Genomic DNA, 14,379 nt, shown 5'->3' with positions numbered 1-14,379 from the left:
AATATACATAGTTTTTGAGAGAAACTATTGAAAGATTAATTTCATGAAATATTAGAAACATTTTCTTCTAATAATTTATTATGATTTATTAAAAAAATGTTTTAAAGTTCAAGAATAACTCTTTCAAAGATAAAAAAAGTAAATGCAAATATAGTAATTTTATTATAATGGAATCATTTCTCATCATTGATATGACATGGAAAGAAATAATGAGTTATAAATGATAAGAAATATAAGAAAATATAAATATGTGTTGCTTGTGAATTAATATAAACTATAATTATTAACAATTGAATTTAATTACTATGAGGAGAAATTAGGAAAGATATAGCAAAGAAAGAAGGTTGTATGGGAATATTTGGTTGCTTTGGAAGAAAATATCATTTGTAGTGGAATTCTTGAAGTTGGCGCCACCATAGCTATTGCTAAGTGCTAACCTAACTAACACATCCACTTTCTTTCTCTCTTTCAATTACATTCTTTCAGATTTCAACCCCTATTCTACAGGATCTGACCCGAACCCGATAATGGTATCCGCTTCCGATTTCGATGCCCTCCAACTCCCAGATCGGTGCTCCCCGACTTCGCGGACTCCGAGGATCGGTCCCAGCCGCCTCTCCAGCTCCCGCAGATCCCAATCTCACTCTTCGTCGTGGTTTCGAAGGAAACGATCCAAAATGTTTCTGGCGTTTATTGCGTTACTCGCTTCCTTTATCTTCGTCAATTGGTTCATGCTTTTCCGCTTACAATATCAACACCACGCACCCCATCATATTCCCAAGCCTACACTCCGTTCATCATCGGCATCACTTTCCCTTCAGGTATGTGCCGTGCTTTACTACTATACACAATAATTAAAGCGCTTTTATTTCTCTGCCTCCCAACAAGTTTGTTCCGATATTTTCAGGGGAAAGTGAACAACAAGACCGGAAATAAGAAAAAATCACAGAAGGGGAATTATGTAAGGTTGTTGGCATTGGCTGCACATGCTTTAGCTGAGGTATACGAATGGATATCTATATGGCTATTTATAGAAGTAGTGGTAGATGATATATGAGTGATTATTAACTAAAAACCATAAACCATGTGTGTAAATACGGTTAACTTTGTCGCACAAGTAGGGCAGAATAGATGAATTTGGTTGTGTATAATTATTATTTTGTCTTTTTGGCATCAATGGATAGTTAAGAACTTGGCCAACAAATGGATTTTTGGAGGAGGAAGCATAATTCTTCTTCCTGCTGGAAAATCAATTTTTTTTAAGGTTTAAAGCTTCAAACGAGAACTACTGCTACCTTCTATATTTTGTCGTATTGACTTGTAATATGCAGACCATGTTAACAAACGCAATCCGTTGAGCTGAAATTGTCTCTTTTGGTAATGACCTTTAGGTTTTGGACATAATTCTTCACAGGTATGAAGGGGAGAAAAGATGAAAATGTGAGCATATCTCTGCTGGGTGCAGAGCTTTTCTCTCTCACCAAATAGTTTTAAAATTTTCCCTGTGTAATGCTATGCACCACTTGGTAATCAGTCATATTCATAACAAACTTATTTGTCTCTGTTCTCCAACTATTTGCCCGCTATTTTTGGTATTTGGTACCAAAACAAGCAATATATGATGCACTACTGACTTCAAATCTTTATCACATACATGCCTCTTTGATATTAGTTTCTCCTTTTTTTCTCTTCTCTACTGCAGCTGCTGAATTTCTACAAACTGTATCCATCATCTCTTTTTTGCCACCATTCTTTCTCCCCTAATTATTTCTAGCTGTTGAATTTTCAACTTCCTTGTTCACTCATTAGAATCACCACCTGCATTATCTAAAGGATTTACAGAGGTGGCCTGCCTTCTCTTTAGATAGTTTCCAGATCTCTTCTTTGACACTTTTGGGAGTCTTGGTGCATGATACAACATTGTCCTTCTTTGGCATTATATGTTCTTTGGCTCTAGCAATCCCCCGTTACATAATTTTCCCACAATAATTATAGACAGTAGCGTTAAAGTTTGATTCATTCAACGGAAGACAATGCTTCTAACTTGGTGACTCCTGTTGGACGTTCTTGATGATCAGATGACACTGGAAAATAAATACAGCCCATGCTATATTTATGTATTAGAGAATAGGTATTGAGTAAAAACGAAGAAAAAAGAATCGAGAAGGGTGGTGGCGCTGTTGTTGTGGAAACAAAGAGGAATCTGAAAAAAGAAAAAAATGAGGACAAATCATGCTTGTTATTGTTATTAATTAGTTGGCTGCTTTTCATTATTTTTGCATTATAGTTGTATGTCTGCATTTATATATTTATCTTTATGTTAGGAATTCAATGTGAGTTGGAAAGTCCCATGGTTAAAAATGAGTAAGATAAATATTATATAAGTAGAAGAACCCATAAACCTTTTTCCTTAAGGTTTTGGGTTGAATGTGTTGTTCTCTCTTGTATGGATTCATTCACAACGAATTGGTGCAAAATCTCTCTGTCGTCTCCCCTAAAAAAAACCTATCAGTGGTATCAAAGCCAAGTTCATATTGATGATCAATTTGATCCAATATTGTTATAAAGTACGTGAATAATCCTAAAGTTTAAGGGTTTCATTGTAGAATGGTGGTATAAAAGAAGGGTCACCACTAAGATACTCGTGCTTTAGAGGGAGGTATTCTAGTGTGGAGATACTTGAGGGGAAAATTGTTAGTAATTCAAGGCGAGTTGGAAGTTCCAGTAATATGAACAATATATAAGTAGAATGACCTATAAACCTATTGTTTTAAGGTTTTGGGTTGAAGCTGGTGTTTTGATCTCTTATTTGCTTTTGTTCATGACTTGTTAATGCTAAATCTTCTCGGTGTCTTCCCTCGAAAAACCACATTTTATTTATAAGTTGTATATTTTTTGTCCACAAGTGGATTTTAAACCTGACTTGTAAGGTGAGATTTGTATCCATTTATATATTATAAACTTGCCTTATCTCTAGTCGATGGGAGATTTTCAACACATCCCCTTACGCTGAAGCATATACATTTCGAGCGTGAAATTAGACATTAATGGGTGATTTGATAGCGTCCCAATAGCGAGTGGCACGATAAGTCCAACAAACAATAAATATCTCAATAAAGGGTGGCACAATAGGCCTGACAACAAATTTCGTTAGTATAGGTTCTAATGTCATGTTAAGAAGTGGATTTTAAGCCTAATTCAATTTCATAAAACCAGCTTGCAAGGCGAGGTTTGTACCCACTTATATGTTGTAAACTCACTTTATCTCTAGTCGATGTGGGATCTTCCATAATTTTCAATTGTGTTGCCAATATTTTCTGTTGTCCAATATTGTGAACACTGCAAGTTCTTAAAATATCTAATGGTGGTTACATTTGCTTTACTCGTAATCAAGAGTTAGTGAATATGTGTGCAATTATCAATCTCTACTTGTGGTACTGTTATTTAAATATGTCTCAATAATGGTTAATAATAATGACACGAGATTATAGAAATGTCTAATGGCGGTTAATTTTTTTAACCAATGTCTATATGCAATAATCATTTGATAACTAATGGTTAAATATGCCTCACAAGTGATTGATAGTTTTTGAGGTTCTTGAAATGTCTAATGGTAGTTATGGTTGACTGTGTCTTAAAAGTAGCTAACTTTCTTGATGGACACTGTGGTACAGTCTGGACTATTATAATTCTTCTGGTTATATGTCATAAGGTTATAGAGTGATTTCAAATTATAATATAGCTGAGCAAGCTTTTGGTAACTCTGACTTATTGTGTTCAATGTGACAGAATAAACGTGAACCAAAAGATTTGTGGCAGGAACCCTTCGTTCCAGCTTCTTCTTGGAGACCTTGTGCTGATCAGCGGAATTGGGAACCTAATGGTATGTGTGGTTGAAATTTAGCAATTGTTTATAAAAATTAATTAGAATGCAATAATAATGTATATTATTTGCACAGTAAGTTTATTGACTTTCATAATAATTACTTTAGCAGTCATATTTAGTACAATTACTAATCTGTTGACACATGAATATCAAACCCATTGTTTATACTATGTAAATGTTAGTGTACTACAAAAGGAACCTAATGGTATGTGTGGTTGAAATTTAGCAATTGTTTATAGAAATTAATTGGAATGCAATAATAATGTATATTTGCACAGTAAGTTTATTGACTTTCATAATAATTACTTTAGCAGTCATATTTGGTACAATTTCTAATCTGTTGACACATGAATATCAAACCCATTGTTTATACTATGTAAGTGTTAGTGTACTACAAAAAGGAAAAAAAATGTTCAGTGTGTTACTCACGGCTCTCTTCTTCTGTACTCCAATAGAGGGAAAGAATGGATACATTCTGGTTACTGCAAATGGTGGGATCAATCAGCAACGAGTAGGTGTAAGTATTCTGAACTGATTGCATTTCAATTTTCATTGATTTTAATGTAAGAAAGCTTAAGTTTTATTTTAAATGCTTTGCATGTCATTTTTGTTGGTTTTGATCTGCAACAGGTTTGTAATGCAGTTGTTGTGGCACGGTTACTCAATTCAACTTTGGTTATTCCCAAATTTATGTACAGTAGTGTATGGAGAGACGTGAGGTAATACTGTCTTGTCTCTCGTTCTTCTCCTTCCACCTTGGCCTTCTACTCACATGTTCTTTCTCTGTCATATTTTGCTAATGTCCCATCTATTTGATATTATGAGTGATTTTGAGCAACAGGTTGAATACGTAATTTGATGGTTTGCTGTCTTGAATGTTATTTTACGTATCTCATGTACTTCTGGGGAGGAAATAGCATAAATTATTAGGATTTATAGGTTTATATCTTTTGTCTTGGATCATTTGAATGCGACTTTTGCTGTCCACGGGCCTTCTTTCTTGATGTTGAAAACCTGTTAACATAACTTATAATTGCTTATTGTATAATTTCATAGTCAATTCAGCGATATCTATCAGGAGGAGCATTTTATTAACTACTTGACTCCTGATATTCGGATAGTGAGGGAACTTCCTACGGAGCTACAATCTTTGGACTTGGAGGCAATCGGTAGTGTTGTAAGTAACACCCTAATAGCCCTTCATGTAAACTGATTAAACTCGAGTATTTTTTTCGTGGTTTATTTTAATTGTTGGAATGCTCTTCTAGGTGACAGATGTTGACATGGAGAAGGAGGCTAAGCCAAGTTTTTACCTGAAACGCATCTTACCTATTATACGTAAAAATCAAGTTGTTCACTTTGTGGGATTTGGGAATCGCTTGGCATTTGATCCAATCGCATTTGAGCTGCAGGTGAATGATCTTAGAAGCATAAAATATACACTATAATTTTCATGAACTCAAGCTCTTCAATACTCTGTTTTTCTCTCTGTTTTATATCTGAAGCTCTCTTCCTAATTGGGGAACTTCATATAGAGACTTCGATGCAGATGTAACTTTCATGCCCTGCAATTTGTTCCCAGAATACAAGAAACTGGTGCTTTGCTTCTTAAAAGATTGCGTGAACATTCAGGTATCGTTGGACCATTGGACCATCATCTTGTTGGTCCATTTGCAGAATCAATTAAGGAGAAAGGTGAAAATAATGCCAAGAAAGCATCCAAATACTTAGCTTTGCACCTCAGATTTGAAATTGACATGGTAGCTCATTCTTTATGTGAATTTGGGGGAGGTGAAGAAGAGAGGAAAGAATTGGAAGCATATCGTGAAATCCATTTTCCTGCATTGTCACTGCTGAAGAGGACTACAAGGTATGCATCATAATCGTTCCATCTGAAACTTTCCCCTCCTCATGCTACGGTTGGAAAAACTTGGCCTATATATTCATCTTTTAGACACGTCAATTTTAATTTATGAAGAAAAGTGCCTTATTCACTAAATAATTGAAATCTTCTGTGCAGATTACCTTCTCCTTCTGAGCTCAGGTCTGAAGGCCTATGTCCTTTGACACCTGAAGAATCTATCCTTATGCTTGCTGCTCTTGGTTTCAATCGAAAAACACACATATTTGTTGCTGGTTCTAATTTGTATGGAGGTCGCTCACGATTGGTTGCTTTGACCAGCCTGTACCCTAAATTAGTTACCAAAGAGAACTTGCTTTCTTCGACAGAACTTGAACCTTTTGCTAATTATTCCTCTCAGGTTTGTTACTAACATGCTACTGTTATTCTTGTTTCGCTTACATCAATGATGTTACAATTATAATTAAGTTCCTTGTAAGATATTTTTTTGCTCTTTACGTTACATTGCTCTTCATAATTTTTCTTTTCCAATTTTTGGCATTATTTAACGTTGAAACCTGAAATGTCTTCTCCCCATCTTTCTATGTTCTGTACATTGCACCTCGTAATTATTATTCAAATCTTGGCATTATCTGAGCGTGGATACTTGCTGTATCTCTCTCAATAGTATGCTTCATATTTTGGCATGGTTGGAGCATTAAAACCGGCTCCGTCTCTCATTTTGAGAACATAATTACTGAAAAGAACACTGCGTTTTGTGTTGGTTCTACTGGTTATTCTCTTGATGATTGACAATAAGCTGTCTCTGTTGTAGTTAGCAGCACTAGACTTTATAGGCTGCACTGCTTCGGATGCATTTGCCATGACTGATTCTGGAAGTCAGCTGTCATCTTTGGTGTCTGGGTTTCGAATATATTATGGTGGTGGAAGAATGCCAACAATACGTCCAAATAAACGGAGGCTAGCGAGTATATTTATGAAGAACTCCACTATAGAGTGGCGTGTTTTTGAACAGAGAATGAGGAAAGCAGTTAGGCAAACTAAACATGTACAGACAAGGCCAAAGGCAAGAAGTGTTTACAGGTATCCTAGGTGTAAAGATTGTATGTGCAGGACAGATTGATTTTTTTTTATTATTATCTTGACTGTAATTACCCATTCTCATTGTAATTTGTTACATTTTTTGTTCATTATTCCCATTCAATATAGATTTGTTCATCATTCCATGGGATTTGCTCAGACGACACAGTTTTATATCTTAAGCTGCCAGGACGCTGGTCTGGTTATGCCGAATTACATTCTGTTACAAAAGCCGAGAATGCACATATTTTTGCGATAAATGGACCGGTTTAATCTATAACAATACTTTGAATATGGTTGCGTTAAAAAGTTTGTGATCGGAATACACAATGCTGTAATCTACAATCCAAAAAGAATAAAATTAAAAGGTTTTTTTATATGAAGATACAGCAAGAAACACATGGAGAGTCTTTTTTGACTTTCAGTATGAAGACAAAAGGAAGAAACATATGGACCCGCAGAAAAAAACTGCCTACAAACTGATGGGTTGATGAAATTTGGGCTTTTGAGCCCAAACCCAATTGATGATCACCTCTACAACAAAAAGAGATGAAGTTTTTTTTTAAGGGTTAAAATTAAAATTTGATATAAACCGTTCAATCTACCCGACCAATATCCGACACTACATTCGACGGGTATAAATCCATTTTACAAACTGATGGGCTTATCGAGTTTTAACTTGAACTCATCCAGAGGTCAGACTTCATATTCATAGCGTCTCTAGTATTCTTTCGTACTTGTCGAGCGGTACGATTAAACCTGTCCATAAAAAGTTTGAGGGATTCGTCTTGTCCTTGCCTCATTCTTACTAAGGCTGTGTAAGTCACTCTGGACGTCTTGCTTGAGGCATACTGTTGGGTGAACAATTGGCGGAGTTCGGCAAAATTATCAATGGTTCTCGATTGTAAAGAATGAAACCAATCTAGCGCTTCTTCCCTTAATGAAAGGGAAAAAACTCTACACCATACCAGCTCGTCTGATGAATACACGGCCATGGCATCTACGAAAGATCACAAATGCTTGACTGGATCGGACGAGCCCCCATATTTTTCCATTGAGGGCAGCATTTTATTCTCTGGTATGATCGCCCGCATTACTCTTGGCGTGAAAGGATGTAATCCTTCGGCCAAATCGCCGTGTACAGGGTTTTGCCTTTCATTATGCCACCTCTCTTCAGAGCGACAGAATTCGCCCCTACCATTACCTCAGCCTCCCCCCCGGCCTCCTCCTTTGCTCCCGCCTCTACTTTCTGGTCTCCCTTCGCCTCTGCCTACTCCTTTTCCATTTATTCCTCCGGCTCCTGCACTAGGTCCAGCACTACGATTCTCTCGCCTTCTTTCGCCCTGGGTAGGTTGTTGCTCACCACTACCCTCATCTCTTGCATTTGTCGCTGTAAGTCCTGCAACAGCTGTAAAGGCACCTCTCCTGCCATCGTGGTCATTCGTAGGTTACAAAAAGAATCTCGGGCCCCACGGTAGGCGCCAAAATGTTTTGGATGGAAGACCCAAGACACTGATCACCTATCTGATGCGACGACGATGCAAACTCGATCTCTCTGATAAAGTGTTTGAGGATTCCTACCCTTTTACCCGAACGGCTGTAACCTGCAAGTTAGCACTCCGACGCTCAAGTCAGTAGGGTTACAATGATAATACAGAAATAATGAGTAAAAATCCAACCCCTTTACCTGACTGCCTACCCTCCTATTTATAAGCGTTGAGTTTGGATATGGGCTGTAACCGTCTGTGTGTAATGGCCCATGATCCCATAAGATTCGCCCAACAGCGTAACTACCGATAACGTGTCCTAATATCTCGCCGAAACTTTCGCACTTATCTCTACTCATCTTTTCTCAACTTCCCTTTAACCTCGATCACATCACCGGTGTGCCCGACCGCCCTGTCGGTATGCCCGATCTGACTAATCCATATAATAAAATATTGTGACCAAGGTGTGGTTGTTATATAAATTTGTTTAAAAGGTAAGTTCCAAATTAAACTCAATAATCTCAACAAGTTGAGAATAGCGTTTTGTAAAAAAAAAAAAAAAAAAAAAAAACCGAACTTAATATCCTTAAACCTGAAATGAAAGAAGTGATCTTCATTACACTGAAATCGCGAACACTGACAATGTTATTCGTACAATGTGGTTTAAATTTCCTGTGAGAACAATTTCACCAAAGGTAAAATTCTGCATTGGTTGGACGACACTGATATGTATATCCAAATCTTGCGTTCCTAGAGGAGTTAAGGTAAACCAAGTTGGATGGAGGCAGATGTCAGTTCCATTTGGTGGACGAACAGTGGCCAAGTACGTCTCTGTGGTGTTCCCCACATTCGTGAAAGTTCTTCGGACAGAAACTGATCCTCTCAGCGCAGATACTGTAACTGAAGGAAGGTTTAGACTGAAAGGATAGGCAAATGGGTGATTGCATTGCTCTCCAGTAGCTGCAACGACTGCATCCGTGTCTACGTCCGGCAAAGAGCACAGGAAGCTGATGAAGTCTGCATAATCTGTTTCAGAAGCAATGAATGATTCAGGTTGGTTCCAGTAAAAGAACTATGCTGATAAACAAGTGATTATTACGTACCAGATGAAAGTACCAAACCAGGATCAACGGCACGACTGGCGTTGACAAAGCCTGAGCCGTAATCAAAAGGAGTGGCGGGTAGCAAGGTGTTGACCTCATAGCCTTCTGCCATTATAGGCTGTCCAAGATGGTCATACTTTGAGCTTGTTGTAGAGATTGCAGAAGCTATCATGGATGGAGTCCATGATGGATTGTGTTGCTTCATCAGTGCTGCTATTCCAGCCACATGAGGTGTGGACATGCTGGTACCAGATAACAATGCAAAACTGTTCCCTGTATTACCAAAAGAGTGTTCAATGATGTTTCAGTTGTCAAACTATTTCTCTTTCATCAAAGATGGTAATCATGGTACATTGACATTTTAGATAGAATTTGGAAAAAAAAAGAAGAGAAAAGTACCTCTGAGGAAAGGTTCTGAGGCACTGATGGGAGCCCAGGCTGCCCAGATTTGGTGTCCTGGAGCAAGAATATCGGGTTTAAGTACATCTGCAACATGTTTTTTATTGTCAATGATATCTGGACCCCTTGAAGAAAATCTACTGACTATAGGCGATCTCCCTGTGAAAGAGGCAAGTCTTCCTTCTCCCACAGCTGCCAAAGCACCAAACTCTCCGGCATTTCCTTTCTTGTTCCTCTTTGTTCTTTCTTCATAGTACTTTAATATAGCCTACAATTTCAACCAGTATGTTAGTTATCTCTTAACAAAGATTCAGTTACATAAAAGATATATAATTATAAATTATAATAATAATAGTAATAATAGCAAGCCCTCCCTTTTGTACCTTGGCATCCTCCACACGAGGGATCAAAATACCAGAAAAGGCAAAAGGCATTGGCTCTGCAATATAATCACCATAGCTTGGGTTCGCAACTAAAACAAAGCCCTCCATTCCCAGAGCCTTCACGGTGCCAATAATACCAGCAAGAGTTGAGGTGCCATTATAGAACCCACCTGAAAACGTGCAGATAATGATACTTCCCAACACTATGTGAGGGTCCAAAACTTCTGGATGTTGGCACTCCTCAATGTACTCGGTCTTTGGACTTGTTCCACTCTTTTTGACCGCATCCTTAGCTAAAACAAGCTTATGCCAAACTGATCCATTTCCAAAACTTGGTCCTGTACATTATGTGAGAATTTCATATATTAAGATCACTTGGAAAATATAGGTTGATATATACGAGTGTATTGAGAGACAGAAGTACCTGATAGTCCCACGCCACTAAGTACTGCGCCATTTCCAAGTACAAGTGAAGAAGGGTACCTTCTGTTTGTGGTGCTAGCGGCAACAGTGACACTCCAGGGACTGAATGACACTACACTTGAAGATGCTGGACCGTTGTTCCCCGCAGCTTGCACCACGAGAACTCCTGCTTTTCGTGCAAACAACAAAGAAATGTCAAACATGTTTAAGAATGTTAACGTATCTTCTGGTGGTCCGTTTGGTCCCACAGATAGCGATAAGATATCCACTCCATCAAGAACAGCCTGCGTAAATCATGCAAACTATTTCAGTTGTTATGGCCACTCACACTAAGAGACCAACACTAATATAATCTAATAAATGTATGCTAGGAAAGTTTTCTCTAAATAACTTCTCCCATTAATTCACTGTATTTTTGAAGGATCTAATCCATTGAGAACGGAAGCGAAGCTTACGTGATCGATCGCAGCAATAACATCTGCTAGAGTTGCCACGGATGGATAAATAGCCTTATAAACTGCAATCCTGTAAACGACAGCATCGTCCGAAGCCACAAAAATGTCATCATACATAATTTTAAAGGGTATGTTCTACACTTTTTGTTTTGTTAAATGGCCTTGTAACAAAACAAAATTAGAAAGCTCACCTTGCACGTGGTGCTATTCCACTAGCTTTCCCGTAGCAAAAACTGTTGACTACAACAGGAACACCAGCATTTCCAGCAGCAATAGATGCCACATGACTGAAACCAATGGAATTAGCCATAGGAAGGTAAATCTAATTAATAACTGTTAGTTACAAGAGTAGATAACAAACCTGCCATGTCCATCTGCATCATAGGGTGAAAGAAAATCCTTGGAAGGATCGAGGGTAGCAGCAGCTTCAGCCCCAGCAGAGAAGTACCTGGCGGCCACTATCTTTCCATTGCAGGAAGTAGGAGGGAAGAGAGGACCCGTAATGCAGGCACCGTCAAAACGAGAGAGGTTTGATTTGAAAGGTAGCATGGGATCGTAAGCAAAGCTTGGATGAAAAGGGTTGATGCCACTATCCACGAAACCAATCACAACTCCTTCACCTGCATTTGTTTCTCCTCCTTCTTTCGCCCATATTCCCTTTGGTAAACTTAAAAATTCAGGTGTGTAAGTTGTCATCCTTTTCACTCCTCTGTCTTTCTCTACCAACTTAACTCCCGGCTTACTTCTTAGTCTTTCAGCCTGCAAGTTTTCGTCACCACCCCCATTATCTTTTGACCTTAATGTTAACAATTCAGAAAAAAAGACAAAGATATGTTTTATGTTAAATAAACCTGGGAAGGGGTTGTGTGGACAGAAAAACCATTGATAATGTGTTTATAACTGTGGAGTTTGTTGTAGCTTCCTGTATCCAAGGTTGTTTGCAGAAATTGATCGTGAGATGATATTAAGTGCTTTGCATGTGTCTTTGAAGCTTCTCTGATTAGCCACACACATCAGAAGAAGAAACTATATGGTCAGGTTTTCTGATCAAAAGAATCAATGACAGAAGATTTCATAAATAATTTACACTAAGATCCATTGGAACTAATGTCATAAAGGAAATTATCATCATTTATCAGCATAACTTGTCTGTGATTCAGGATTCAATATGCAGCTCAAGATTTTTGCTCTAGAACTTCATTTCATTTTCATTTTGGTCAATAAAACTTGAGGAATGAATATTGCCACATTTTAATAATAAATACTGAAAAATATTACTCCACAACACTTTTTTTTTCATACTCATTTCACAATACTAATAATACCATCACACACTTTTATTTTATATTCATTTGATACATAATACAATGATAAAATTGTTCAAAAAGTGTAAAATTTTATAGTTTTTGAAAAAAAATAAAAATAAAAAGTAAATAAAAATACTTTCATATGAATATAAAAAATTTAAGTGTGTCAAAAAATTATTTCTCATTTCACAAATATCTTTTATAATAAAATATTATATTAACATAATAAAAATAAATGTAACTGAAATTATAATAAAATAGTAATTTACCAAACCTTAATGTTAGTTTTGAAATTTTAATGACCATATGCTTTAAATGATTAAAAAAATATGAAATAATTATGTACATTGTCACCCGAACATAAATTATTATTGTATGATAATTTTGCGATAGAATACATATAAGACATATTTGGGTTTCTTGATTTATATATATATTGAAAATTTTACTGCATTCTAATTAAACTCTTTGGTAAGTACCAGAAAAAAAAAACACTTTTTTTATGAAATTAATTCAAACGTTTCCATTTATAAGAAAAACTTAAAATAGCAAAATGATATAAGAATGTTTAAAACTACAAGCACAAGTGTATTTCGTTAAGTAAAATTTTAAAATATAAATATAACATTTTAAATTGTAGAATTAATTTAAATATATGTAAGCTAAACATGTTATTCAGATTTAACAGAAAATAATATTTAAAAAAATATATTTTTTATTTTAAATAATAGCAACCGAAATTTTTGAAAAAAAAATATAAATATTTTGAGAAATTCACACTTATAAATTTAAATTATAATAAAATAATAACTTCGTATTGTTAAAAAAATGCACAAAAGAGTGTTAACAAACTAATTATTGATATATATATATATATATATATATATATATATATATATATATATATATATATATATATATAAAAGATAATTAATTAATATCACAAGCTTTTATGTGAATTATGAATAGTTTAATACTTAACAGGACGTACTTATTAAATCATAAAACTGTAAGTTATTTATAATGTTTATGTCACTTATATATTAATTGCTTAGTAATATATATTAATTGCTTAATGCTTTACATAAATACAGTAATATATAATTAATTAATATCACAAACTTTTATGTAAAATATGAATAGTTTAATACTTAATAGAATATACTTATTAAATCATAAAACTGTAAGTTATTTATAATGTTTACGTCATTTATATATTGATATATATTAATTGCTTAATGCTTTATATAAATACAGTAATAAATATATATATATATATATATATATATATATATATATATTATATTTATTTGATATTATCATTTTTTATTTTTTTCTGAAAAAATATAAAATTTTATTTTTTATAATCATTTTATTTTATATTGTTTTTATATTATATTAGTGTTGTGTGAAATGAAAATAAAAATGTATTATGATATGATTATTCATATAAAAATAAGTGTTAAATTGACATCAACATTTATAAACGACTAACAATGTGATGTTTAATAAACACATAAATCAAATAAGAAGAAAAAGACTATAATAAAAGATGATTAAAAAGTAGAAATTGAAATATAAGATTGTATAGAAAGAGAATATATAAACCTGTTGGATTGCATTGTTGAAGAATGTTGGTGAATGGAAGCAAGTGCATCTCCTTCCATTAAGACCAAGTATATCGAACGCTCTTCTTCCTTCAAGCAAGTTATAGCAGCCATGAACATGGAGATCAGAATCACTGCCATCAATGGCAAACCTATGGAAACAGCAATCACTTTCGCCATTGTTTCTCTAAATCTTCTTTCAATCATCAATGCTAATCATTCTTCTTATACAGGTTGCAATGTCACTCTAAAACGTTAAAGTAAATTTCAGTTTGCCACTGTAAGCAAATTTGGCATGTCTTAGTCCAACCGTTACTGTCTTTTATTCATTACTATATTGCATGTCCATTTCACGCAAACAGACCAAACTTCACTCCTAAAAAAAAGC

At 35.3% G+C, this 14,379-nt stretch overlaps 2 protein-coding genes across 2 annotated transcripts; one reads left to right on the top strand and one right to left on the bottom strand.

The window, feature by feature from the left end:
- Positions 1-342: 342 nt before the first annotated feature.
- LOC106768431 (uncharacterized protein At1g04910) lies at positions 343-6,971 on the top strand. The gene is made up of 10 exons (XM_014653596.2): positions 343-821; positions 908-1,000; positions 3,790-3,883; positions 4,342-4,403; positions 4,517-4,605; positions 4,943-5,063; positions 5,155-5,298; positions 5,422-5,756; positions 5,907-6,147; positions 6,562-6,971. Exons 1-10 carry the CDS (start codon positions 528-530, stop codon positions 6,868-6,870), a joined length of 1,782 nt encoding a protein of 593 aa, XP_014509082.1. The 5' UTR covers positions 343-527; the 3' UTR covers positions 6,871-6,971.
- A 1,959-nt stretch (positions 6,972-8,930) lies between these two features.
- On the bottom strand, positions 8,931-14,171 carry LOC106766566 (subtilisin-like protease SBT2.4). The gene is made up of 10 exons (XM_022782809.1): positions 13,993-14,171; positions 11,929-12,073; positions 11,439-11,836; positions 11,269-11,364; positions 11,078-11,147; positions 10,624-10,906; positions 10,200-10,537; positions 9,817-10,084; positions 9,418-9,690; positions 8,931-9,340 (listed from the first exon to the last, which is right to left on the bottom strand). Exons 1-10 carry the CDS (start codon positions 14,169-14,171, stop codon positions 8,931-8,933), a joined length of 2,460 nt encoding a protein of 819 aa, XP_022638530.1.
- Between the last annotated feature and the right edge of the window lie 208 nt (positions 14,172-14,379).

The sequence above is a fragment of the Vigna radiata genome, chromosome 7 (assembly GCF_000741045.1).
Source record: "Vigna radiata var. radiata cultivar VC1973A chromosome 7, Vradiata_ver6, whole genome shotgun sequence".
Classification (NCBI taxonomy): domain Eukaryota; kingdom Viridiplantae; phylum Streptophyta; class Magnoliopsida; order Fabales; family Fabaceae; genus Vigna; species Vigna radiata.
The sequence above is the reverse complement of the archived record's forward strand: the minus strand, read 5'-3'. Positions and strand labels throughout refer to the sequence as shown.

Excerpts from the sequence above, each read along its gene's own strand:
- LOC106768431 (XM_014653596.2), top strand. The coding sequence starts at position 528 with ATGGTATCCGCTTCCGATTTCGATGCCCTCCAACTCCCAGATCGGTGC. Across the intron at positions 4,404-4,516 it reads TCAATCAGCAACGAGTAGGT|GTTTGTAATGCAGTTGTTGT; the intron begins GTAAGTATTCTG and ends GATCTGCAACAG. Across the intron at positions 5,757-5,906 it reads CTGCTGAAGAGGACTACAAG|ATTACCTTCTCCTTCTGAGC; the intron begins GTATGCATCATA and ends TCTTCTGTGCAG.
- LOC106766566 (XM_022782809.1), bottom strand. The coding sequence starts at position 14,171 with ATGGCGAAAGTGATTGCTGTTTCCATAGGTTTGCCATTGATGGCAGTG. Across the intron at positions 12,074-13,992 it reads TCAACAATGCAATCCAACAG|AGAAGCTTCAAAGACACATG; the intron begins GTTTATATATTC and ends GTGGCTAATCAG. Across the intron at positions 10,907-11,077 it reads TTATTGCTGCGATCGATCAC|GCTGTTCTTGATGGAGTGGA; the intron begins GTAAGCTTCGCT and ends TGATTTACGCAG.